Below are 27,909 nucleotides of genomic sequence, written 5' to 3'. Positions count from 1 at the left end.
AAACCCAACCGGAAGTCCAGGGCAAGGAGTGTGTGGAGCGCAGTTCTGAGGGCCAACCATTAGGACCCGAGTAGGGCAGGAATGAGGAGGGCACATGTGTGCAAAGGTAGATGAACCAGGCCCGCCCTGGAACCGTAGGCCCGTGTTGATTGCACATGCTTATTTCATAATGCAAATCCCCCACCTCTGCCTTCAAACCTCACCTCATGAGGTAGCCGTCCTGCCTGGAGAAGTCTTTCAGAGGAGAGATGCTGTCAGGCAGCTTTACCGAGGCCTAAGCTATGGGGAGCAGGGACAGAGGACCCTCAGCTCCGTGTGCTTCTCCAGTTGCACACACTCAGTGTGGTGTTAGGGTGGGGCTGTGACTTCACCTGAGAAGCTGCCTCAGGAGTGCTCTCAGGTGGCTTTTGAAGAACCAGGCTGGATGGGCGGGGCACAGGGATTGCCCTACCTAGAAATGCCATGAGATTTCCCCTCCTATTTGCACTGTTTTTCTCACGAGCACATGAGAGGGCTTCAGTAAGTTTGTTTTTGAAGTGCTCTCATAAGCGCTAGAGAAAAACGGTGCCCTGAAACACAGCTTCAGCGGAAAGATGGAACGCTAAGGGAAGAGATATTCAAAGAGAACAGAAAGACAATCTGGTTTCAAAGCAGTCATTTTGTGGCCCAAGGTGGAAACCGGCAATCTACTGCCCGCCACCATATTTCCTATTTGTAATGTCTATTTTTAACCTGATGGTGGGATTCATGGCTAATGCTTATGAGGTCGGTGTCTAGACAGTTGAGAAAAACAGGAAAAGAGTTACATTATCATCACTGAGGGGAATTTAACCTTTTGTCTTCGTAGGTCCAAGTTGTGCCTGCTTAAATACAAAAAAACAACTTCCCTTCCCAACCCCCAACAACACTACATTCTTTCTTTCCTGAGAATTCCAGGGCATTGAAGGTACCATAAAAAAAGTCCATGGCCTCTTCAGGGAGCAGAGCGAATTATTTCGGTGGCAAAGGAAATGAGAACACGGGCTGACTGAGTTGGGACAAGGATGGCAGGAACATGCTCGCCCTCGTCCTGTGAATGCCAAGTATGTGTTCCTAGCTGTCGCTGATGCTCTGCTCCCAGAGGGCAGGGGGTCGGCCTGGGCAGTCCATTCTGCCCTGTGCTGGACACGCGGGGCATGCTGGGACAGGAAATGGCCACAGCAGAGCAGGGTCAGACGAGGGGATGGGGGCCGTGTTGTTGGGCGTGCTGGAGTTGATTCTGACTCAGAGTGATCCTGGGTGACAGCGTCGAGCTGCCCCACCTGGCTTCCTGGGTGGTCATCTTTGTGCTGGTACCAAGGCTGAAGCCCTTAGCACCCACGGAACAGTCGGGGTGTGACCCCACCCATGGCTTCATGAAGAAAGATTAAACTGAGAACCAACCTCAGTGCCAGGGAGTCGATGCCAACTCATCGTGCCCCTGGAGGACCTCCTCTGGGGGTGTCCAAGACTGTCACTCTTCACGGGCGTAGACAGCCTCATCGGCCTTCTGAGTTTCTAACCCCGACCTTGCGGTTAGCAGCCCCACTTGTAAGCAGGCACCCCCAGGGATCCTAAACCCCCATGGGACAGTTACAGTCCTTCTCTGCCACCTTGGGGCTATTCTGAGTCAAAAGGGACTTGACGGTGAATGACAACAACAACACAGCAAAGACATAAGCAAGAGAGAAAAAAGAACCAGGACATGATTACAAATTACATCAAGGAAATAGTCAAAGGACTGAGGTGTGGTATGGTGGTCCTGCGCGGCTGTGTGTGTGGGGGGAGTCTTGGAAGACTTCTCAGAGGGGGTGATACTGAAACTGGGAGCTGTCAGCGTGTAAAGAGCTGGGTGTGGGGTGTCTGGCGGGTCCTTGCAGAAAGAAGGAACATGTACGAAGACGCTGACGGGGTCACAGCTTGACAGGTTCAAGCACCCGAAGGAGGAGGAGACAGGATCTGATTTGCTGCCATGAACCGAGGAGTCCTGGTGGCATAGTGGGCTGTGTTGGGCTGTTAACCATAAAGTCAGCCGTTCAAACCCACCTGCTGCTCCGAGGGAGAAAGATGAGACTGTCCACTGCAGTAAAAATATACAGCCTTGGAAACCCACAGGGGTCGTCCTGCCGTGTCCTTTAGAACTGCTGAGTTGGAATTGACTCCATAGCAGAGAGGGGAGAAGGAACCAGACAGGTAGGAGTGAGCCTTAGAAGGCTCTGAGGCCACCTGGACAGACGATGGTGGTGCTTAGACCGTAATGGCAGTGGTGGAGAGGAAGAAGCGGATGGACTCGAGCACTGATGTGGAAGGTCAGGGGAAAGAGGGAGAGATGCAGCATGAGTCCCATTTTGTTAAATTCAATGTCAAGGGTGTTACTGTCAGCGACATTTATGTAACGTCCTTCTGCTATTAGCCAGTTCTTGTGGCAGGTTCTGTTCTCTGTGGCTTGGAAGTTTCTTTTCCTCTTGTGCTCTTGTGCCCACTGTGGGTTCAATTAGGATCCAGGCTAACGGAACAGCCCCACCTGGGAACACCAATCTTGTGTTGGACAGAGGAGAAGCTATGGAGGGGCCATGTGATGGCTCTCGAAATGTCTGTTTGAAATGGCACACACTGCCTCTGCCTACATTATGTTGGCACAACTAAGACCTGCTGACGTCAAGCCTGACATCAGTGGGTAAGGCAGCAAGTGCAAGTAATTTGGGATGATACAACATATCCCATTTCCTAACTGTGTCATGGGCTTCATCTCCGGGAATGGCTGGCTCCGTTAGAAACAAAGAAGTAGCACCTTCTTTAAAGGATTGCTATGTGCCTTGCTGTGTTTGTCTGGGTGCTTTAGAGAAACAAATCTCCAGAAACTCATTTGTATAAGACAGAGTTTTATATAAAGGGTAAATGCACATCAAGAAAACATCCCAACCCAGTGTTGCCTAAGCCCACAAGTCCAACCTTAACCCATATGTCCAACACCAATCCACAAAATCTTCCTCCATCTCACAAAACACAGGTAATGATGCTGACTGCAGGAGGAAAGCTGAGTCAGTGAGCGTGTAAGCATCTCAGTGCTGGCAGGGGTCTCCACACGGATGCTCCAGCACCCAGGGCTGCAATGGGGTAGGTCCATGTGGCTTCTCGTCAGGGATGTCTTGCAGGAAGTGAAGCCTTGCCAGCTGAAGCAGGGGACTGGCTAAGGCAGCTGCACCCTGGTGCAACCATCACAAAGCAAAAGACCCGAGAACTAGAAAGGTGAGGCTCACCGAGCCATTTATCCCTCTGTCCTTCAATTAACCCCACATGTGTTTATTGGCCAGCTTGGCACAATAAACCTTAACTATCTCATTTGCCGAAGCCCTGGTAGCACAGTGGGTTGTACCCTGGGCTGCTAACTGCCAGGTCAGTGTTCAAACCCACTCCATGGGAGAAAGATGAGGCTGTCTACTTCTGTAAATATCTACAGTCTTGGACACCCCATGGAGCAGTTCTCCTCTGTCCTGGAGGGTCACCAGGAGTTAGAAGCAACCCGATGGCAGTGGATGGGTACCCAAGGATGGAAAGAAGGTGTACATAAGTTGGTGGTGAATAAATGAATCTTTCTTGGGTAGAGGAGAATACAGTTTTCCATGAAAGTTCACTTTTGAATACATTGTCCATTTATAGGGTTCGTACATCTGAAATTCCGCTTGCAGCCCAACAAGTGACGTCCGAGTCACTAGCGCTCTTCGATGAAGGCAAGGCAAAAAGTATTACTGCTAGGGTACCGGTTTGTGGTTTTTCCCATTAAAATGTGCTCAGAGCTGTCTCTGCAATCCAAGGTGGGTGTAGACAAGGGCTCTCAATGATGCACTGGCCGTAGTCCCGTTAGGGCACCACCACCACTACCCCGACCACCAGCAGAGGTCCCAGCAAAGCAGTGGCTTCTGAGGGGTCTGCCGGGTCAGGCAGATTCAAGACAGAGAGGTCAGCTCAGAGATGTTTTCTTGGGACTTCAAAGAGGTGATCAAGATAGATCCCACCCCCCGCCCCCCGCAGGATGCAGGGCGATCACGGGGGCTTATGAGGAAGGAGTTTCAAGAACATGGAAAGCTGTGTTTGTGAGACACGGGTCAGGAAGATGGCTCGAAGGGTTTGCTCTAGCATGACAATGTTCCCACTCCTTCTTTGAAGACAGGGACAGCGGACGTGTGAGAATTCCACTGGGAAAATGTCGTCCACTTTTTCATCCTAATTTTGCCCCTTTGGACTTCTTTTTGTGTCCCAAACTCAAAAGAACATTAGAGAGGAAGACACTTTGAGTGCCCCGGGGATGCCACACTGCCATCTGGGCGTGGTGGGCATTGGAGAGGGCAGGAATCTTTGGGGGAAGGGAGTGAGAGAGATGAAAACACTTCCAGATGTCTGCAGACCTAGATAGAGGACATGGCAAGGAACAATCGTTTCTCATTTTTGTTTTTGTTTAATAAAGGTCTCTATGATTTTGTAGTCATACTGAAAAAAAAAAAAACCCAACCTTTTAAATTGTGAATCAGATGGGGTTTGCATTTCAGATCACCAACTCCTTGTATTCAAGAACTTAAGCTACTTATCAATTCTCACAATAGCCCTGTCTTTTTTCCTTCTTTAATATACTATCTTCTCCCTCACGATTGGTAACACCTGTCTATTCTCTGGCCTGCTGCTTCCCCTCTCTTCCCTCCCCCTCCCACCTGAGAGCTCAGGTCAAGGCAGAGGTAGTGGGAAGGAAGAAGAGGGGTTGATCAGGGAGAGATTTGGGAGCAGAATGTTTTGGTTGTGTGTGTGTGTGTGTGTGTCACAGTGCATCATTGGATCTAAGGTACCACAGATGATCAGACACAACTGAACCCATATATCTGAAAGATGAAACCAACCATGTTCATCTTGGACTGGATGAAACGTGAGACTCCGAAGCTGGATTCTGGGAACCCTGGGCCCGAGCTCACAAATGTGTTCCCGTGGTGAATGAGAAGCCTGTTTTCCAGGTCGGGAAGCCTGACGCTCTGTTCAGGTTCTGGAGTAACTTGCTTTTCAGCTTCTCAAGTTGGACTCCTGCTGCTCTTGGTGACAGAAGCTGTCCTGAGCGGGCTTGGTGCGGTCTGGAACTTCAGAGGCGCTCTTGTTGAACACACTGTTGGCCAGAGGCGATGACCAGGTATGTCATCCACAAGGCTGAGTCACACTGGGCTTGCGGGCAGCCAGGAGCTGTTTCTTTAAGAGCCACGTGTGCTTTGAGTGGTGGTGCTGGGTGGCCTGGCCTGCTGCTTCCTGTGTCAGGAGCTCTCCTGGGCTTCCGGAGAGAGCTTGGTTTCCACAGGCAGGTGGAGCTATTAGCTATGTTTTCCCTCCCCAGCATCTGGTTGACTCCCAGCCTGTAATGACAGGGTGCTAACTCCTTGAACTGGAGCAGGGATGGCGGTGTGCACAGCGAGGGCACACGTGTAGGCGGCCTAGGTCCGCCTGAAGTCACACACACACACACACACACACACACCCCGCTGAGGGTGTGGTGAGCAAATCAAACCAGACACCTCACTGAGGGGGCTGAGCCCCGCTTTGGGCTCCTGCTCCCACACCCACAGCGGATTCAAGTTTGCAGGCCCAGGACCTACCTCATGATGAATCTGTGTCTTTCCTGATGTGAGATTGGGTTGAAAGTCATGTGAATGTTTGAAAACAGCTCAGAGCCAGACGCGGGGGGTTGCAAGTTATTTTAGGGCTGCAGTTTACAGGTTGCTGTTTTGGGAAGCAAAATGGACTGTCTTCTTAGCATTCCCAGAAGCGCCCAGCAAAACTGGCCACACTTAACCTCCACACAGCCCGCGCTCTGGATTTAGAAAACCGGATTTTGTACCCCAGCTGCCTGAGGGCCCCGTGTGGCCCTGGGAAAGTTGCTGTGGGATGATATCTACAGGCTTCACCGATACGGTTCCTTTTCCTCCCCACGAGTGGAAGGTCTGCAGCAACCAGCCTTGAGTGAGTCCACGAACATCATTGTCCCAACAGCCTGGGCTCCCTCTGCGTCTCTGTGTCAGACCTGCATAGTTCTCCTAATATTCAGACCGTTTTCATCATGCCATCGCACATGGAACAGCCCGTAGTGCCAACTTGACTTTCATAAGCACTGTGACCTCAACGGGAGCCCAGGAGGTGCAGTGCTTATACAGTGGTTGGGCTGCTAAGTGCAAAGCCCACTTTTCCAAAGCACCAGCTACTCTATGGGAGAAAGACCAGGCTTTCCACTTCTGTAAAGAGTGACGGTCTAGGAGACCCACAGGGGCAGCTCCACCCCGTCCCACAGGGTCGCTATGAGTCGGCATTGACTCGATGGCAGTGAGTTTGGTGGGTGTTTGTGTGTGTCTGTGAAATCAACAAACTTGTACAACTCGCTCTAGTGTGGTATGCACTTTACTGCGCGGTGTAGACTCCAATCCTCAATACCTCTGAGGTGTACCTACACTATCTCTTTTTTTGGAATAGTTGAGATAATGAAATGAGTTAAAAAAAAACCCAACAAAACAACCCCAAACCCCAAACTCACTTCCGTCGAGTCGATGCAGTCTCATAGTGACCCCATAGGGCAGGGTAGAATTGTCCCTGTGAGATTCTGAGACTGTACCTCTGTACTGGAGTAGAAAGCTTCATCTTTCTCCCGAGGAATGGCTGGTGGTTTTGAACTCCAGACCTTTCAGTTAGCAGCCCAATGAGGAACCATGACACCAGCATAAAACATTTCCACGTGTTAGCCTCTGCAATATGCTTTGAACACTGCCTAGCCATCCAATATAAAAATATGCATAACACCTCCAGCACTGGACAGGTGTTCTGTTTACTCTACGCCTGGCACTGTTTTCTGTAAAAATAGCTCATGAATCCACCCCACAACCTTATGTGGTAGGCACTTTCATGGTTCTCATTTTAACAACACAACCCCACCCCTTGGTGTCCTCTCTGACTCAGGACAGCCTTATGGGTGACAGAGTGAAACCGCCCCATATGACTGTCCAGGTTGCCATGGTTACGCAGCAGATCACCTGGCCTTTCTCTCGTGGCACCACTGCATGGGTTGGAACCACCAACCTTTAGGTTAGCGGCTCAGCACTTAAGAGTTGCACTACCAGGGCAGGACTAGGCAAGGTTTACCTTAGAGGCTGCTGGGTATCTAGAACAGGAAATATCCTGTAGACCATTTGCAAGGCTTTTGCACGAGGTGCTGCTTGGGCAAGAAGTGTTGTCATCATGGGAAGAACACTGGGTTTAGGGCCAGACAGACTTGAGCTTGAACTCCAGGTGGCGGGGGGCTGGCGGGGAGTAGCTGTGTGACTGGGGTGTGTTTAAAAACTAGTTCACCAAACACCACACAACACAACAACACAAACCAATGAAACGAAACTGTAATAAAAGCTGGGGAGTGCAGATGCCTGTGGGGTTCATATTCCCACTCTGGCCGATTTCATGTTACCAAGCTGACATCACTGACCGTGGAGCTGGAAAGAGCTGCCGGCAATGAGCTCAGTAGCGTGGGGCCAGCTCTAGCACACGGCAGGGTACAACTTCAGACAAGTTGCTGAACTTTTCAGAATCGCCTCCAGTTTCCACATTTGTAAGACTGGAGGTGGTACTAGTGTTTACCTTATAAGGTTGCTAGTAAAAAATTTAAAAGCTATGCATTTGAAAGCACTTGGTAAAGAGGTTCCTTATGCTGCATAGTTAGACCTTCCTTATTCCATATCACCTGAAAATGTATACAATTTTTAAAGTTATCTATTTTATTTAATCTCAAGATAACTGCAGGATTATCATTTAAACATATAACCAATATAAAATTATTAGTAATTTACTTAGCATTCCGTTTGGAAGCTATGTCTTCAAAATCTGATTATGTTTTAATAACATAAGTTCTTTTTTTACTTTAAAAATTGTTTTATTGGCATATACTTCATACATTATAAAATTTAGTTGTTTAGGGCACCTCCAGGATTTGCAAAGGTCCCGTCTGCAAAAAAATTTTTTAGTTGTTTAATCATATTAAGAATAATTTGCCATTATTACCACTATCAATTTCTTTTTTTAAATCATTTTATTGGGGTCTCGTACAACTCTTATCACAATCCATACATACATCGATTGTATAAGGCCCATTTGTACATTCGTTACCCTCATCATTCTCAAAATATTTGCTCTCCACGTAAGCCCTTGGCATCAGCTCCTCATTTCCCCCCTCCCTCCTCCCTCCCCCTCCCTCATGAACCCTTGATAACTTATAAATTATCATTTTGTCATATCTTACACTCTCCGACATGTCCCTTCACCCACTTTTCTGTTGTCTGTCCCCCCAGGGAGGAAGTTATGTGTAGATCCCTGTAATCAGTTCCCCCTTTCTACCCCACCCTCCCTCTACCCTTCCAGTATCACCACTCTCACCACTGGTTCTGAAGGGATCATCCATCCTGGATTCCCTGTTTCCAGTTCCTATGTGTACCAATGTATATCCTCTGATCTAGCCCGATTTGTAAGGTTGAATTGGGATTTGTAAGGTAGAATAGTGTGGGGGGGGTGGAGGGGGGAAGGAAGCATTTAGAAACTAGAGGAAAGTTGTATTTCATTGTTGCTACACTGCATCCTGACTGACTCGTCTCCTCCCAGAGACCCTTCCATAAGAGGATGTCCAGTTGCCTACAGATGGGCTTTGGGTCCCCAATCTTGCAGAATAGCTGGTAGTCTCTAACTGCTGATCTTGTGGTTAGCAGCCCAACACGTAACCCCCTACACCACCCAGAGCCACTGCAGATAGGTCTCTAAGTTGAACAATGACTCGAGGCCTGGTTGGTTGGAATAACCAACCGTTAGGAATCAAAAGGGCAGCATTTGTCCAAGGACAAAGTCCAAAAGTCAGGAAGGGGTCCGAAAGAAGAAGGAATGGAAACAGGACACCCAGGGAGGAAGTGTGATAAGTGATGTGACCTCGTGTGCATTGCAATCAGTGGGGGTGAAACAAACCCCCAAGCGCTCACTGCTATTGAGTTGATTCTGTCGCCTAGCAGTTCTGGAGGACAGCTACTTGGCCAACTGTCTGGAAGAGATCCATATTGTCCCATTCCAAGGAAAGGTGATCCAACAGAATGCTCAAAGTATAGAACAATATCATTGATATCACACACGAGTAAATTTTTGCTTAAGATCACCCAACAATGGTTGTAGCAGCACATTGACAGAGAACTGCCAGAGGTTTAGGCCTGATTCAGAAGAGGATATGGCCTAAGAAAGATTATTGCTGAAGTCAGATGGATTTAGTTCAAAGCAGTGAATGCCAGAAAGATGCTTATTTGTGTTTTATTGACTGTGTAAAGGCATCTAACTGTGTGGACCATAATAAACTGTGGATAACCTTGAGACGAATGGGAATCCCCGAACATTACATTGTGGCCTTGAGGAATTTGCATATGGATCAAGAGGCATTTATGCAAATAGAACAAGGGAATACTGCATAGTTCACAATCAAGGAAGGTGTGTGTCAGAGTTGTATCTTCTCACCATATTTGTGCAATTTATATGCTGAGAAAATCATTAGCGTATCTGGATTAGCGTATGGCATCAGGATTGGAGGAAGGCTTACGAATAACCTGAGTATGCAGATGACAAAACCTTGCTTGCGAAAAGTGAGAATGAATCGAAGCACTTGCTGATGAAGATCAAGGATTGTAGCCTTCAGTGTGGATTACAACTCAATGTAAGGACTATTCAAATCCTCACAACTGGGCCAACAGGCAACATTATGATTAATGGAGAAAGGGGTGAAGTTGTCAAGGATTTGTTTTACTTGGATTTACAATCAATGCCCATGGAAGCAGCAGTCAAGAGATCAAAAGATTTATTGCATTCGGTCAATCTGCTGCACAACCTCTTTAGAGTACGGAAGAGCAAGGCTGCTACTTCAAGGACTACGGTGCATCTGACTCAAGTCATGCGGTTCGCCATTGCGTCATGTGCATGTGACAGTTGGCCACTGAATAAGGAAAACCATAGAAGCCTCAATGCATTTGAAGAATATTGAAAGGACCATACATAGACTGACAACAGGACAAACCGATCTGTATGGGAAGAAGCAAGGCCAGAGTGCTCCTTAGGGCAACATATTGTCAGGAGAGACCTGTCCCTGGAGAAGGCCATCATGTTTGGTCAAGTGCAGGGGCGGTGAAGAAGAGGAAGACCCTCGATGAGCTGGAGTGACACAGCGGCTGCATCAATGGGCTCGGGCACAGGAACAATGGTGAGGATTTGCAGGACCCTGCAGTGTTTCGTTCTGTTGTGCACAGGGTCGCTATGGGTCGGAACTGAATCAATGGCACCCAACAATAACAACAACAACAACAACAACAACAACAACAACAGTGATTTAAAGTCTCAGAAACCCAAAAGGGATAGATTTGCCCTGTCCTCTAGGGTCGCTGAGAAGCCAAATTCACTCTATTGCAGTGAATTTTTCCCCCCATTGCAAATGAAACAAATCACCCATTCTTAGTGACTTAGGGCAATGGGCATTTATTATCCAGTTCTGTGGTCAGAAGGCTGACTTGGGTCTCACTGGGGCGTGGCTTCTTTGTAGAGCCTTTCCCAAATTCTAGAGGCTGCCACGGTCCTTGGCTGGGGGCCCTTCCCTCATCTTCAAGGTCAGCAGTGGCTGGTCTCTTCTTCTCTCTTAATCTTCTCTGTCCCCACTCTCACTTTGGACGGCCCTGTATTTTGGAGCCCCTGTGTGGAGCAAACGAGGAATGTTCTGTTCATTGATAGGCTAGAGATTTGAGTCCACCCACAGGTGCCTCAGAGGAAAGGCTTGGCAATCTATTTTAGAAAATCAGCCTTCAAAAACCTGGACACACAGTTCTGCTCTGTAACATGGGGTGGGCACCATGGGTCAGCGTTGACATTATACTGGGGCCATTAGGAGCCTCTCCCCACCTCCAAGTCCTACATTCCGCCACAGCCAGGGGACCTAACCAGGCTGTACATTCTGGGTGGGGGTGGGGGAGGGGGAGAACAGGTATTATTCTGCTATAACAGCCTTATGATTTCCAGTTAAAATATGTAAACTGTATAAGATGTGACCTTAGCTGAGAGATAAAGTAAATGTGACTACTTATAAGGATACTGATGTTTAAAATCCAACCTTTTCATGTCAAATTTATTAAATGTGTGGGTTATTAATTTACTGAGAATGCTTTGCTTATAAAACGTGTATGAATATCTGATCAGGTATTTAAGGAACTTAAGAAGAGAGTGTTTAATTTAATGAGTATAAAATGTCTGTCGAGCCTTCTCTGTAAAGAACTAGCCATATTGACAGCAGCAACTTGAAGGATGAACTAGGAGCCTGAGAATACGTTGTGTGTGACGGGGGTGGGAACGGGCAGGTGGGGGCTCAGTAAGGAGCGTGAGAGGCTGCACAACCCCAGGAACGTCACTGGCTCGTGCATGTAGGGGCCATTCAATCGGTGTCTGTTTTGCTGTGTACACTCATTAAACAACACAATAAATAAACAAAACCCCTAATATGTTAGATCTATAGTTGTAGTTTTAAAGTGCTTAAAGAGGTGTTTTTTAAAAAGTGAATTTGTAAAAGGAGTTTATCATTTAAGAAGGCTTTGGTCAGCTCACTTGAGCTAATCAAACATTGGCAAAACACTCTTATTTTGTATCGACATTTCCTAGCAGTGCGAATTGAGTATCAAGACTTGTTAGCGGAACTTGAAGGATTCATGAACACTGGATCTCTACCTTTGTTGCTAATCAATTTACATGAATTTTAAACCAAGGAACGGTAAATACATCGATCTGTCTGTGCACATCAACGCTTGTTGATCTGGTTCCAGTCAAGTGTAAGCATGAGGACAGCAGAGAGACTTTCCAAAGTTTCTTTTGAACTCGTGTTTATGAGTTCCTTTGGCTCCGGCACTGGGCTAGGTACTGGTGATGGAACTTCAAACAAGATCTCCACTTCCAGAGAACCAAGCTCACGATGTCCCCCCTCCCCACCCCCATCCCCAACGCGAGGAACGTGTCAGCAGAGACTTGACCCGATGGCGGCGTCATTCACTGCTGTGGAGCCAATTCAGACTCACAGGGAGCCTGTAGAACAGGGTGGAATGGCCCCTGTGGGTGTCTGAGATGGTACGTCCCTAGAGGAGCAGCAAGACATTGCTTACCAAACAGAAGGGCTGTGGCAGGAGTGTCCAAACCCAAACCCCAACCTCACTGCCACTGAATGGGTTGTGACGCGTGGCGGCTCTGACTTAGAACAGTCGAACTGCCCTTTGGGTTTCTGAGATGGTAAGTCTTTAGGGGAGGAGAAAGCCACGCTTCCCAAACCGAGGGCCTGTGGGTGGGGAAGGAAGAACATCCTAAGTGGACAGAACCTGTCCCTGCTGCTCTTCAGTTGAGTCGGACTCATCCTCCCTGCCGTGGAGCCGATTCCTGCCCAAGCGACTTTACACGGCACGGCACACAACGACCTACCGCAGAGGGTTCATCACGGTGTGATGTCCACGGAGACAGACTGTCCCATCTTTGTCCAGTGGCCTGGCTGATGGCTGCTGACCTTAGAGTTAGCCGCCAGCTGATTGCTTACCTTATAGTGAGCAGCTGATTGCTTAAAGGAGGCGCTGAAACCAGGGCTCCTTAAGCAGATGTGTGAAGAATGCATGGAATGTCTTGGGAATGATGACGTTTTGAGATCACCTTGGAAGTTTAAGGAACCCTATCAGGTAAGCGCTGTTCTGCTGCCAAGGGCAGTGTGTCTCAAGCCCGGCAGCCAGCCCCTCTACAGTAGAAAACTGTGACTCCCTGCTTCCGTGAAGATGCACGGCCTTGGAAACCCTCGGGAGCAGTCCTTATGCATCCTATAGGCTCACCGTGGTTCAGAACGAACGTGACAGCAGTGGCCTAGTGGGCTTTTGGGTTTCATGCTCTGAGCGTGGCTCCCTCTCACCTGTCAGGTGTCCACGTAAACCTCACTTTCTCAGCGAGGTCCATGCCCAGCCTTGTGGAAGCAGGACCCCCATGCTATTGTGCCTCTCAGCTCAGTCCCTTCTTAGAGCCTACAACGAACTACACTTCTTGTCCTTCGTGCTTGGGCTTCTGCAGGAGGATTTAAATTCCATCAAGGCTGGGACCAGGCCCGTTTTGTTTATGGACTTGATGGCCTTGAGTTTGGCTTTGCTTAGTTAACTAAGCCAAGGCAGTGGTTGTCCAGATGCTCAGACTCATGGCAACCCCAAGGATGGCAGACTCCAAGCTCCAAAGGGGTCTCAAGGCTGTGACCGTTCAGAAGCAGGAAGCAAACCTTTCTTCCGTGGTGTCTCTGGGTTCAAATAGCCGACCTTTCTCAGTAGTTGAGTAGGTACTGGTGCCACCCAGGGCTTCTCGCCCCTTGCATCGGGCCAGGTAGATAGTAGCTGTTTAATCAATAGCAGTTGGCTGAATAGATATTGACTTTATCACTCATTATTTCACTAATCACTATCACACTTCTATTCAAATAATATGTAGAAATACCCACTGTGAACATAGTACGGTGTTACTGGCTCAGGCTAGTACTCAGCCACAAGCTTAATTTTCTAGATATTCCTATAAAACAAACAAACAACCATAGCAGGTTCCAGGGAGGAGAAATAATAGATTCTAAGAGGCAAAAAATAAACCGAGTAAATTAAAAAGCCAATTTGAATCACCACACCTGGATGTATTGTTAGAAACTCATTTATTGCAAGATTTCAGTGTCAAAATTTTTTTTACAAAAATATGCCACCGTCTGGTACAAACAGCTATAAAAAAATTCAGTTCCTCATGCAAGAAAGGTGTGCAAATAATTTATACAGAAGGATTCAGCTCACACAATGGGAAGTATACATCTTGGCAGGTTATTGGTCTAACTTTATGGTTTTCGTTACAATGTTCACTTCCATATAACATTTTCTAATAAAAAAAAAGGACATTGAAGCGTCTAAGCTGAGGGCGTGGACTGTAAGGTGCATCCCCCTTTGGCCAGGCGATGGGCACTTTGTCGGATAAAGATGAAGTTTAGCGCTCCCACGTGCAGCGCACTGCTGGGGGCCTTCTGCTGAACAGATTTGTGCATCCGTAAGGAAACAACCTATGTACACACAATGGCAGAAAAAGCCACGTTGAACTCCAGAAGTAACACTGTAGCAGAAAGAGCTTGAAGAGAGCTCCTAGCCTGTGTGCAGCCTTCAGCTGGGGAGCACATAGATCACAGCAGACGGTTTGCGATTTCTGTTTTCCCAGGAAGCTCTGTTTGCTGAGGGAGTTTAGGGCCCTTTGAAAAAAATGCCCAGCAGACCTCAGGAATAGCCCATCCTTTGCTCCTCGTGGCCTCAGGTTTCAAAAGCCAGGTTCAGCGGAGAGCAAGTGTTCGCAGACACACCTGCTCCCCGGTCCTCAAGGCTGGTTCCAGAGGATGGCGAGATGGAGAGAGGGGGACGCTGTGGACTGTTTAGCCTGAGGGCAGAGGACATACCTGTTTGCTTACTCTCAGAACCCGTTTCTAGAAACCAAGCTCGGCGCTGCCCAGTCCTTAACTGGGTAAGAATCCCCTTTGTAATCAAAACACAAGCGCGCAGGGAAACGCTAATTCTCCCAAACACACAGCTTCCTTTATGGCCACAGGCTGCACTCAGTAACATGTGTGCTTACCACAGCATCACAGTACTGTTGGGGGAAAAGAAGGGGGAAAAAGTTAAGCGCCTCTGTAAGGTGCCAAACCTTTCTTCCATGGTGTCTCTGGGTTTTTTATTTCCCCAGTAAGAAAAAGACTTAAAAATCTTTGGAAAAGTTACAGGTCCGGTGCCCAGCACAGACCTGGGTGCCCTAAACAGTGGAGGTATCGAGGAGAATCCCATCTAGTTCCCCCGGGAGAGACTCATTCTGTCACTGAGTTATAAGCCCCTGGTGGGGGTCAGCGAGGAGTTGAGGGGTGTTGAGGATGAGTCACATCCCAGCTCCCCATGTCTCTACTACGCCAATAGGTGCAGGGGTGGGTGCGAGACTGCAGGAGGCTTCCGGTTTCCCTGCATCCCCACAACTGCCCAGAACATTCTAACTGCTTTTCTTCCTATTGGAAGGCAGCAGATTCCACCACCTCTCACCTCTTTTCCAGGTTTTCCTGGGAAAAACCACAGAGCAAGTTCTCCCCTTAACTAGAGAAGAAAGGGCTGGCAGAAGACAGTGAGCTTTGGGACCTCGATTCTGTTTGTTCAAGCCCCCGAGGACCTCAGATCGATCCAAGGGCAGCGTCTCCACTCCATCCCAGAGGCTCAGAGGGTTTCAAGCTTTGTTGAAACACTAATAGAGCTTTAGGCCAGTATCCAGTCAGAAGGGATGGTTCACAGACTCAGATACTTGGACGTAGATAAAAAGCAAGAGATGTCAACATATAAAATGATGATGTAGTTTAGTTTAAGAAAAAAATTTACACTTTAAAGTACAGTCGGAGGTGGGGGCGAAACAAAACCAACCCACAAATACAAGAGAGAATGTTTGTACGGCAAGACATGGCCGCCCTACAGGCTAGCAGAAAATATAAACTCAGGTGCAGATCAAATAATAAACAAGCTGTTGAACACTCAGAGTTGCACATTGTAGAACATTTCTTGAAGTCATTGACCCCCTCGTAAAGCACGCTGCTTGCTAGATAAATGAAATTCCAAGCTCTTTTTCGTGTCCCCTGTAGAAGCCCTAGCCACGAGGAATTGCTATAACAGCAAGTGCTTGTGAACCCACCCAGACGAGAGGTGTGGCGCTAACACAATACACACCTAGCCCCTTACTTCACAATCTCAAGGACAGCCTGCTCTTGAGTTTAGTTTTGCAATAGGATCCCAGACCACCTGCATCTACTCTGGTCACCCAGTTGATCACCGCCAAAAGAATGTCATTTCAGAACCGAGAGACCCAGGACTTAAAAAAAATTATACATTTGTTTTTACCTCGTCGTTTAGCTTCTGCTGCCTGCCTATTCACTTGACTCATCTGCCCGAAGGAACAATGTTGAGCGCCCACATCTTGTTTAAAAATACTGCTGGGCTCTCGTTCCCTAGAGCTTCCTATCAAGTGAGCCTTCCTAAACCTCACAGCGTCTCTTTTTCCCTCGAAGACGCTGCCTCACTCTCACAAGACTTCAGTTCAGGCTCCCTGCTCAGCTCCTTGGACTTGGACCAAGTCATAAGGTCCCTGTGGGTCTGCCCACCCCGTCCTGGGCAGAACGGAGAGAAAGCTCTCCTTCCCTGCACGTCTGAATCACTTAGTGTTTGGCGTCGATTTTAAATCCTCGCTTATAAAGCCTGGGGTGGGGTAGGTGGGAGCGGTACAGAGAGTATACTCTCTCTCCCAGTGGTTTCCTCATCGGGTCTCTGTTGGTTTTGAGACCAGCTGTTCTTGGACAGGGAGTGTTGTTTCTGTACTGTGGGTCAGGCTGTCCTAGGTGGGTTTGCCAGGAGAGAATCCTAGAGACTACTTGTGCCCAAGGAGCAATGGTTTTGTCTTTTTATCTCACTTTCCGTACATGTGAGGCTCTGGTCATGCTGAACAGGAACCCTGAGGTGCTGGCTCAGTGACTGTGATCTGGTGGCCTTCCTGTCCTCCTCACCGGGACCACAGCATCAGAGATACGCCATTTCTACGCCGTCCCCTCTCCCTCTCCACCTGCCATTTCCTTCTTTATTCTCCTCTTCCAATGAAAGAGGACCACATACGTTGGTGTCTTCTTTTGTCCGCTTAACTCTCTCCGCTACCACCTCTAATGACGCCGAAGCAGCGATGCCATCTCTGTCGACGTTTTAGAAAACGATGACCCTTGAACAGTGCCAAAAGGATACACATCCAGCCACCCACTGAAAAGGTGGGGCTTTCAGTCCACCCGGAAGCATCTTAAAAGATAGGCTGGGGAATCTACTTCTGAAGGTCACAGCCTTCAAAACCCCAGAAGGCCGGATGATGGTTTGTGACCCTCTGAACATCCGCCCGGCCTGACCAAATCTCGCCCACTGAATGGATCTCCCTTAGAGAGGATTTAATTTCCATCTCTTTTTCCTTCATAGGGGGATAATGGTGCAACAAGATCGAGCAACACTGGCCTTAGGCACAATGCCGCCGAGGCGGGGACCAGAGTTGGGGCTCACATCCCTGCTGAAGTCTGGCACTTGGCTGTGCCCTACTGAGGGGAAGGAGAGGGCGAGTGTGGGGAGACTCCTGCACTCCTGACTTGGCCTCAGTACAAACGTAGCCTTCTTCCCCCTCTCCCTCATCATTCCAACTCAAGGATCAAGCCCGAAAGAAACACTTGATTCTTGAGTTCTTATTTCTGCAACTTTTTCGCTGTTTCCCCTTCTCCCTCAAAATAAAAAAGATAGGAAAAAATACAACTGCAAAAATATGTACAATGTTATAGAAAAGCAATGTTCTATAAAAACTGAGACATGCACACTAAAAAAACTTATCCCAATCTCCCCGGAGTATTTGCCAAATGAATTCATGAAGTCCTGGGCTTTCCATCCTTTGTCACCCAAGACCACCTGGGGCTTATTGTCACTGCCAGGCCCTCCGGGGAGCTGCAGATCAACGCAGGTGCCTTCTGTCTCAGTCTTGCTGGAGGAAACAGTGATGCTGGGCGTGCAGAGGAGAGTTCCACAGCTTGCCACGCGAAGCAGTAGCTGGTCACAGCTGGGAAGGGGCTGGTGGGATGGACCAGCCTCACGGGCCTTCATCGGCTGAGATGCAGCGACCCAGGAAGAGACCCAGGATGCTCAGACCAGCCAGAAGGCTAAGCAGGAACAAGGGAATCTTCACAGCTTGGAGCTGATGAATTCTCTCTTTGGCGGCAGGCCTTCCTCTGGGACTGCCCTTCCAATGCACAGAACAGGAAAGGGGAAGAGGCTGTTCTAGGCAAGAAGCAACTCTCCAGAGGGTCCTGCTCCCCCGACAGGGAAGTCTGGAGCAAGGGCAGACGGCTTCTAGCGTCTCCCTCCCACTTGACACCCCTCTACACGGTGGTGAAAACCTACAAGCACAACAGACACCGGACAAGGTCACGCTGTCTGAGCGAAGGACAAGGTGACACTACTGTCGGGAAGAACGCTTTGCATTTTCCGAGGTAGACGACTGTGTGGTGTCTCTGCCCGAGAAGGCCCTCAACGCCGGGCAGGCTCACAACGGGGTCTCGCTGCCCTTGCCTTTCCAGAATGAACACAGAGCCCACCCCCCACCCCTGCCCCCAGCCCAGGAATTTCGGTAGTTGTTCTTTTGTACATATGCACACGGACATCAGTATTCACATTGTAAACGAGGAGTCCTGCGGAACTTCCCCCAGCTCCAGGGCACTGCAGAGGAGACCCATGGAGCGCACAGGGAATTCCGTTTTCCCCACTGGAATAAAATGCCTGCCGGGAGACTCTGGATGGCCAATTATTAGGGGGGTGTGGGGGGCAGTAAGGACAGGAGGGCTGCTTCTCCAAACCAAGTCTACTGGAGAAGTCCAGATACTCAATCTCCCGGTCAGCAACCACAGGTCCATCCGCCAGTGTCCTTCTCTCAATGTACCCTGGTGGCACAGAGGTCAAAGCACCCGGCGGCCAACCAAAATCTTGGTGGGTGGTTCACACCCACCAGCGGCTCCTCCAGCCAACAGGAGGCGGCCTGTTCCCATCCATGGGAAGCCGGCAGGGCAGTCCTACCCCCGTCCCAGAGGGCTGTGATGAGCCGGAATTCGACTCAGCGGGTAAGGGGATTTTGTTTGTAAAAAGGTACACTATTTACAGATGAAGCGTCCAGATGCCATATCCCCACGATGGGCGCGTCAGCAGGGGATGGTTCTGATGTGCTGTCCTGAGCTGGGACTCAGAACTTGAACAGGTTGATGAAGTCCTGGGGCGAAAGGGAGACGGAGCAGCTCTCGGGGTTATTGGCCGTGCACGGGTGGTCAGTGCCCTGGAAAGCAATCTGGAGGTTAGGTGGGGTTCCTCACCGGGCAGTGTCCAATGTCAACACAAGATTCCTTGGCCAAGCAGGCTGCAGGGGTGGGAACACTAAAGGGCTGGCGTGAGCGCGTGCTCAGACTCAGAAGAATTCGGGCAGGGGGTGAGGAATGGAATTCCTACGCAGGAGACCTGGGTTCGATCCCCAGCCAGTGCAGCTCAAGTGGAGGCTGGGATGCTGCCGCAATGCTGAATAGGTTTCAGTGGGATTTGCCCACTGAGCTAGACCAGGGTGAAAGGCCTGGTGATCGACTGCCAGGAATCAGTGAAGGAAAACTCTAGTGGATGAATCCGCCATGGATCCTGGGATGGTGCCGAGCTGAGCTGAGCATCTTCCTGTTGTGTGTGGGATGGCCAAGAGTTGGAGCAGTGGTTCTCAACCCCTTTGGGGGTTGAAAGACCCTTTCACAGGGGTCGCCCGATTCATAACAGTAGCGAAGTAGCAACGAAAATAATTTTACAGTCAGGGGGTCACCACCACATGAAGAACTCTGTGAAAGGGTTGAGGACCACTGAGTTGGGGGGAGACGCAAAGGGAGCTAGCAACAACAGCAGCAGAGACGCAGGAAGGAAGCTAATCAATCAGGCGCCTGGACAGAAACAGCTTCAGGCGTGGGAAATTCTTCCCCCAGGTCTGCATCACATGGGGCTACAATAAGGATCGATGGGGAAGGATTTGGCATGGCAACCCAGGCTCCTGGTGCCTCCTAGAGGCTGAGTCAAGGGGCTGTGGCTGCCACCTCCCACCTGCAGTCCTGGGGACTTCTGGTGGCTGTGGCCGCCACTTCTGAGGCACATACCTTCCAGGAAAGAATGTGGCAGTGCCTGCAAAGCCGGAGGGTGTCTCCATATTGCTCTTTCCTCGGGTAACATCGGATGAGCTTGAAATACATCTTCTTCCAATCCAGCTGCCCTTTGTCCGACAGAATTAACCGCTTGCGGATCTAAAAAGCAAACCCACATTAAGCCGTCATCGTCCAGTTCATTGGTGGCAAGCTGCTCTGGCTTATAGTTTCGCCTCTCCCATGTGCAAGAGCCAGAGAGAAAATGGCCAGGACTGAATGAAGCACCTTCTTGGTTCACCCCCCCGCCCCGCCAACCCCCAGACTACAGTTAAACAGCCTGCAACCAGTCCTTAAAAGCAAGAGGTGACAATCCTAGTGACCTCTGCTACACGGGGTTTGGACACCCCTTGGATGTGCACACGATTCTCAGTAAACAATTTGTCTTCGCATTGCTACAGATGCCAGTGGCTACTTCCAAGGAGATATGAGAACCGTTGGCACCGTGGCTGTATTTTATATCTAAATATTAGCAGCTTCATGAACTGAACTTGTTGAACCAACACATCTATAAAAAGAAGCTGGGGGGGGGGAGGGGAACGCCACCCCAAACAACCTTAGAGGCAGTGCGACAAATGGAAACCAGTCTACAGTCGGTGTCACAAGGCCCAGGTTCCAATTCAAGGCCAGTTTCCTCACCCAGAGATCCACTCAACAACTTGACACACCACTTAGCCACCTGTGGCCTGTCTTGTCATCTTTGAAAATCTACCTGGTGACCCTACTTTGGCTGGGCCGTCAGAATAAAGCGACACATGTATGTACAAGCTCAGAAACTGTACAGCACTGTTAAAAAAAACCAATCTCACTGCCGGGGAGTTGATTCTGACTCCCAAGGACCTTATTGGACAATGCAGAAGTCTCCTTTTGGATTTTGGAGACTTTTACATCTTGATGGGAGCAGACAGCCTCATCTTTCTCCTGTGGGGCCACTGGTGGGGTTTGAACCACTAACCGTGTGGCTAGCAGTTCGGCGTGTAGGCCACTACATGACTAGGGCTCCTTGTAAAGCACCGTACAAGTTTATTATAATTTTTAATCATTTTAAAGTGTATTAATTTTTATAGGCAAAAATGCCATGTGCCAATTTATGAATTTTTAAGCTACTTATAAAATGCGAATATATTTAAAAAAAATCAAAACTACCTAAGTGTGTTCTTTCTCTCTCTCTCTCTGTCTCATTATTTAGAATTCCCTGGACTGTCATTTCCCAGCTGAGCCAGGAGCCCTGCAAGCAGGCACCCAGACCTCAGGCTCCGAAGGAGTCCCAGGAAGCAGGAAGTGGGGCTGGGCCACAGGAAGGGTCTCTCCACTCACTCACCTGCCGCTCGGTGAAGTGGTACTGGCAGAGCCTTTTCCACAGCAGCCGGTCCTCGCTGAGCGTGTGCAGGTCGGGTGCTGCCTGGCCCAGGCTGACCAGGTCCCGGCCGTCGCTCAGCCTCTGCATGATGTTCAGTTGCAGACACAGGGGCAGGTCGGTGAAGGTGAGGCCTTTGAAGGCGGGCTGCGAGGAGGAGGAGGAGGAGGAGGAGGAGGAGGAGGAGGAGGAGGAGGAGGAGGAGGAGGAGGAGGAAGAGGAGGAGGAGGAGGAGGAGGAGGAGGAGGAGGAGGAGGAGGAGGAGGAGGAGGAGGAGGATACGGTGGTGTTAGGTGGGTTGTGGGGGCCGAGAGCTCAACTCCCTAGGCGACATTCTCCACAGGCACAGTGGGATCCTCAGGATTCAGGGGAGGGGCATGGAAAGAGCACTGGATAGGCTAGCAGCCTTTCTCATGGGAATTGGATTCCATCTCCAGTGGATCTCTCATGGGAAGTCTGGGACTCAGTTGCCCCATGTGCAAAATGTAAGGCTTTAGAAGAGTCTTTTTTTTTAAAGTTCTATTTTATTGGGGACTCTTACAGGTCTTATAACATTCCATACATCCATTGTATCAAACATATTTAGACATAGGTTGCCATCATTTCCAAAATATGTCCTTTCTCCTTGAACCCTTGGTATATCTTATTCTTTTCTGTAGCAGCCCTGGTGGTGTAGTGGGTTATGCCTTGGGTTGGTAAGCCTGAGGTCAGTAGTTCAAAACCCCCAGCTGCTCCATGAGAGAAAGGTGAGGCCTTTTCTTCCTGCAAAGATTTACAGTGTTGGAAACCCTAAGGGGGCAATTCTACTCTCTTCGTTGGGGTCTCGATGAGTTGGAATGTGGATGGCCCTGACTTTGGAGGTTGGTTTTTTCTCACCCACTCCCTTCCTGCTCTAACAGACCAACAGACATGTCTGACAGGGCAATTTGTAAGGCCCCTTCTAGCTCAGGGGGCCCAGCAGGCACAAGGGTTAAGCGCTGGGCAGCTCACAGGAGAAAGGCCTGGTGAATTGCTCTGGTAACAGTGATAGCCAGGCCCGCTCCTCGGCCACGCAGGGTCACTAAGACTCCAAACGGACTCTGGGGCACGCAATTGCAGCTACAGCAATGGCTCAACCTCCGGCTGCTGGGCTGAACTGTCCACTGTTTGCAGAATTCGGGGCTTTTTGGGGCTGCCAGAGGGCTGAGGCTCATTTGTCGTTTATCATCTGCTATGGATCATCTGAGCTAATAAAACTGCCAGAAGATTTTCTTTGTGTTTCCAGCACTTCAAAGCATCGGCTTTTTTGGTTAAGGCTCCCAGGCCGATTAGTCCATTAACTCCTATTAAAGGCAAGCCCACTTGGCCAAGGGTTTGCAAACCTGAACTTTTCCAAAATCCTTGCCCAGATCCCATGCTGAGCCCTGACTCCTGATAAATGAGTAACGGCTTGCATGCTTTCTTCCTTTTGAATATAAACACACAGAAGAAAAAAAATTCGTCACTCTTACTCCTCCTATCAAGCCTTTGGCTAAAATCCATTTATGTTCAGCTCACAGCCTCCCTGCCCCCCATCCTGCCACAAGCTTCAAAACACTGTCTTCTTCTCAGTGCCCTGCTGTAAGTGTAATAGGTTTCTTTTCTACAAACCAGCTCTCTCAACTTATACCCCTATCCCTTGCCCCCTCATCCTTTCCTATCTCAATTATTTTTCACCAGTATAGACCAGCTCTCTTGCATGAACTGTCTATGAGCAACGTGAAGGGAAACACAATTCTGTGTTGAGAAGACACAGAGAGAGCTGGGCCCATAGCAATAACTGCAAATGCCACTTTAATCTTCTCGTGTGACAGCATACTTTGTGGTGGTGGTTGTTCAAGCTGCTAAAACCAAACCAATCCACTGCCCTTGAGTTGATTCCGACTCACAGCAATGCTGTAGGACAGGGTAGAACTGCCCCGGTGGTTTTCCGAGACTGACACTCTTTACGGGAGTAGAAAGCCTCGTCTTTCTCCCATGGAGCAGCAGGTGACTCCAAACTGCTAATTTCTGGTTAGCAGTCCACTGCGAGCCCACTGCCATGGAGTCGGCTCTGACTCAGACCCTCACAGGGATTCCAGGGCGCTGTAGTTAACACTTACAGGAGCCCAGCGGCTCCACTCCCTCCATGCAGTGGCTGCTGGGCTTGAACTGCTTCCAATGTAAGGACTTGAGTCCTCTCTCTCTGGTTCTGTCTTTCCTCTGGGAGGTTGGGACTTTGGGTGAAATGCTCTTCAGGACCCCAAGCGTGCCTAGTGTTGGCTACTCTCTCCAAATACCTTTACTCAGAGCCAAAGTGGCGGGTGGAAGTGGGGGTGGGGGAGCAGGGCATCCTGGTCAAAAGCACATTTGCTGGAGACAGGCCTGGCATCATCCTCCAGTGATCTCTTGCAGACCATGCAGCCTAGGTCAAATGACTCCTCACCACCTGGATCCATGTTTTACGTCTATAACACGGGGCAAAGCTAATCTTACTAACAGTGTGGCTGGGTGCAGCAAGTGGGATAAAGTACTTAGCACCATACTTGCCATTCTCTCAAGGATCCTGGAGGACTTCCCCCGGGATCCCCAAGGCTGTAATCTTTATGGAAGCGGACTGCCTCATCTTTCTCCCATGGAAAGGCTGGTGGATTCAAACACTTGACCTTTTGGTTGGCAGCTGAGTGCTTAGCCAGTGTGTGACCATGGCTGCCCCTGTGTTAAGTACCATGGCTAGCTGTTCCCATGACTAGCTATTATTATGACAGACATGGGCAATTATTCACCAGCTGAGTGAATTAATATGTATAAAGCTCCCAGAAGACCCCTGGACACAGAGCAAGCCCTTGATCCTGGCAAGAGGGCACACATTAGAAAACACCGACTCTGTGTCAATCCCTGCTCCGTGGGTCCTGCACACTCATGAAATCTCACACGAAGACCCTCAGGTGGGCACTGTTGCCACTACTTTCCAAGTGAGGAAAGCGAGGGCTTGAATAACTTAGCCCAATCCCATAGCTGGTAAGCGGTTGTTGTTAGGTGCCATCAAGTGGGTTCTGACTCATGGCGACCCTGTGCCCCACAGAGGGAAACACTGCCCGGTCCTGCATCCTCCTCCCAATTGTCTGCATGCCTGAGCCCACTGTTGCGGCTGGCAGATCAGTCATCCACAACTATCCATCACCATCAAGTGCATGTATGGTGAACACATGGGTGTTACTGAGTAGAATTGTTTCATAGGGGTTTTCTCGGCTGTGGTTTTTATAGAAAGGAGCAAGTCCTGGTGGTGTAGTGGGTTAGTGTTTGGATGCTATCCACAAGGTCAGCAGTTCTAAACCACCAGCCACTCCAAGGGAGAAGGCTGAGGCTTTCTGCTCCCATAGAGAGGTACAGTCTCAGAAACCGCCAGGTTTCTACTCCGTCTACCCTGTCCTGGAGTCAGAAAGGACTTGATGGCAGTGAGTTTATTTTGCGTGGTTTAATTTTTATGGAAGCAGATTGCCAAGCCTTTCTTCTGCAAACCCTTAATCTTCCCCTTAGCAGCTGAGAGCTTGGTCATTTGCGCCAAGAGGGCTCCTTGTCCTAACATGGGGTGATGCTTCCCACCTGTGCTCCTCTGACCCCGGAACATGTACTTCAGGTGAGCAACGGGAAAATGCTCTCAATCCTGTACCTATTCAAGGACAGTGTATGATGCCTTGCACTGTCGGGGAGCAGGGCACGTGATGGACAACACTCTGTAGCCCGCGGGTGTAGGTTCCAGAAAAGGGAATCCACCTGCAAGGTAACTTTGGACTGCAGTCCCTCCTGGATGGTTTGGGCAGGCTGACTGAGAGGTGTCCCGTGAGCTGTGTTCCAGAAGCCAAGAGGAAACCAGCAGTGCAAGGCTGAGCAGAAAGAACCTTCCAGGCAGGGACGAGGGAATATTGAACTTTGCCTAAAAGCCCTGGGGCAGAGACAGGCTTGGAGCGTGCAGAACAGGCCGCTTGGCCTGGGAACTGTAAGCAGAGGTGGGTGTGATGTATCTCGGTGCCTGGTCCCTTCTGCACGGGACTTTATTGGATTGAGGGTTTGGAAGGAGCCGGATCACTGGACAAGAAGTTGGAAGAAAGCTGGATTGCAAACAAGTTTGGCGAGAACCTCACCATTTTAGGAATCAGGACCCAGGCTTTTGGCTTTGGCCTGGCCGGGAGGCGGGGGACTCACTGAGCTTTCCTGGCTTTTGCTCCACCCCCAAGCCCTTCTCAGGAAGGGCCCGCAGCAACTGTCATTGGAGCCCTGTGGTGTAGTGGGTAACCCATTGGGCTGCTACCCAGGAAGTTAGCAGTTTGAAACCATCAGTTGGAGCAAGACGAGGCTTTCCTCTCTCGTAAAGAGTTAAGTCTCTGAACCACCCCCACCTCCTGCCAAGGGCAGGTTGACCCTGTTCTATAGGGCCCCTATGAGTCAGAAAGGACTCGGTGGCAGTAAGTAAGCAGCTGTAACGGCCGCTTTCTGAGAGTGTTTTGCAGCAGCCTAGGGGGGTGCTGGGGGAAGCTCAAGGGATGTGGGCAAGTGTGGCCAACCGGGGGCTCCTATCAGGTGGACCAGGGAAGCTGACCATCTCAATAGATGTATCAAGAAGTAGATGGGAAGATGGCCTCAGGACAAGCAGACTTGGTCTTAGAGAAAGCATTAAGTCCGGGTTACATAGAAATCCGGTGGGTTTTCTGTGAGACAGAGACGCTTGGCATGTGGATCTCAAAGCGACATCGTCAAACTGCGCCCACACTCGAGAGGCGGGAGTGGGCTGGGTGTTAAGAATCAATCAGGGGAATGTTCACCACAAATGCATTCTCTTAAATTGGATCACTGAGGTACTTTGTGAAAGGACCTCTGTGTGTGTGCTCCAGTCTGTGTGCTCCAGTGTGTGTGTGTGTGTGTGTGTGTGTGTGTGTGCGCGTGTGTAACACAAGTGATTTTACTTAATGCCATTAGAAAATCCCCCTCCCCTTACTAAATACTGTCTTTCTGGAGTTTTAAAAATTGGATACAGTGTTCAAAACAAACAGGTGGATCTGGCAGTATCTAAATGGGCCAGATAAAGCCAAGAGGCTTCTCTTACTTACTGGCCTGTTAGTGACAAAAAGGTAGGCCCTGCCATCTAGGGAGTCAACAGAGACATCCTGAGACTGGTCGAAGACTAAAGACCCTCATTGTGGTGGTTGCTTGCTCATGATCAACAGTTGTTTCCGTGCTGAGTGACTGTAAAACACCTATATACGCGAGTCCTCAAAGTCAGAGGCCTGCGTTCTCCCTGAGCGCTGGCCTCCAAGAGGGTGCTACCAAGACAGCTGGCTCGCTGTTGGTCTCCTCGCGGATGGCGCCTTGTAAAAAAAGCTTCTCAGACCAAGGGCTCAAGCAGAAAGCAAATGTTTGGAGAATGATGATGGCAACCAATGTGCTTGACACAATGGATGGATGGATGGATTGCGATAAGAGTTGTACGAGCCCCCAGTAAAATGGTTTGAAAACAATAAAAGGTTCTATTTCTTCCTTTCTGTAACTTAGAGTGGCAACATTGGTTATCATGCTTCAGGGAGGAATACCAGCATTTCAGGTGTTGTGTGTGTTGTGTATGTGTGTGTGTGTCTGTGTGTGTGTATGAGAGAGAGAGGTGGTACAATTGTTACCTCTGTCTCAGGGTTCGGGAGCAAAGGCATGGCGAAGAGATTCACACCACATTCCACCACACTCCAGGGCATTGCTTTTGGGAACTCTTATACGAATTATCTGAAAGAAGTCCCCCTTCGGACTTCTCTCAAGGCGGGACAGCCCCAAATTTTATCATCCTGGGTCCCGGAAACCACTTAGCACCTTGGCTGTCGTCAGTGATTAGATAATGAGCCAAGTGCTATGTGAGCTTCCCAAGAGCACCTGTCCACTGGCGAGCCCTCTGGGTGACACCTCCCATTTGTCGTGGGCCTTCGTCCCTCGAGGGCTAGGCTGTGTGTTGAAAGCCAGGAGGAACTGCGGACACAGCCTCCCTTGGCTGGGAACGTAGGGTCCTTGTGGGTTTGCTCCGAGTGAGATGGGCCCCTCCCTCTGCCATGTGCTAACAGGCTTCCTTTGTCCCACCATTTGTCCTTGTCTGCAGAGGTTGGTACCAGTTCTCCGTGCCACTGCTGTCACCTGCTACTGGACGTGAGGCAGTCTTCTAAGGAGCCCTGGTAGTGCTGAGCATGAGGCGCAGGGCAGCCAAGGGCAATGTCAGCCACTCCTCTGGAGAGAGGTAGGGCTGTCTGCTCCCACTGGGGTGCTATGAGTCAGGAGGGACTTGCTGGCAGTGGGCTTTTGTTTTCTACATCCCCGTCGTCCTCGTCGGGAGAAAGGAGCTGGTGGCCCACTCTGCTAACCACGACAGCCTAGCCCACCGGAGGGTGCGGTGCTGCTTGTCCTAGAGCAGTGGATCTCAACCTTCCTAAGGCCGCGACATTTTAACACCGTTCCTCATGTGGTGGTGACCCCAACCATCAAATTACTCCCGTTGCTGCTTCAACACTGTCATTTTGCTACTGTGATGAATGGGGCGGCCCCTGTGAAAGGGTCATTTGACCCCCCCCAAAGGGGTCGCAACCCACAGGTGGAGCACTGATGA

At 49.7% G+C, this 27,909-nt stretch overlaps 1 protein-coding gene across 1 annotated transcript in view; it reads right to left on the bottom strand.

Moving 5' to 3' along the window:
* Window positions 1–13,772: 13,772 nt before the first annotated feature.
* The window catches only part of FBXO32 (F-box protein 32), a 38,122-nt gene continuing 23,985 nt past the window's right edge, over window positions 13,773–27,909 (bottom strand). Inside the window, exons 7-9 of the mRNA XM_075549301.1 lie at window positions 21,240–21,422; window positions 19,877–20,020; window positions 13,773–19,029 (exon numbers count right to left, since the gene is read on the bottom strand). Coding sequence (XP_075405416.1) covers window positions 18,940–19,029; window positions 19,877–20,020; window positions 21,240–21,422 — 417 coding nt within the window. The 3' untranslated portion in view covers window positions 13,773–18,939. The remainder of the gene's footprint in view (window positions 19,030–19,876; window positions 20,021–21,239; window positions 21,423–27,909) is intronic.

Source organism: Tenrec ecaudatus, chromosome 5 (assembly GCF_050624435.1).
Source record: "Tenrec ecaudatus isolate mTenEca1 chromosome 5, mTenEca1.hap1, whole genome shotgun sequence".
Lineage (NCBI taxonomy): Eukaryota > Metazoa > Chordata > Mammalia > Afrosoricida > Tenrecidae > Tenrec > Tenrec ecaudatus.
This window is presented reverse-complemented; position numbering and strand designations above follow the sequence as displayed.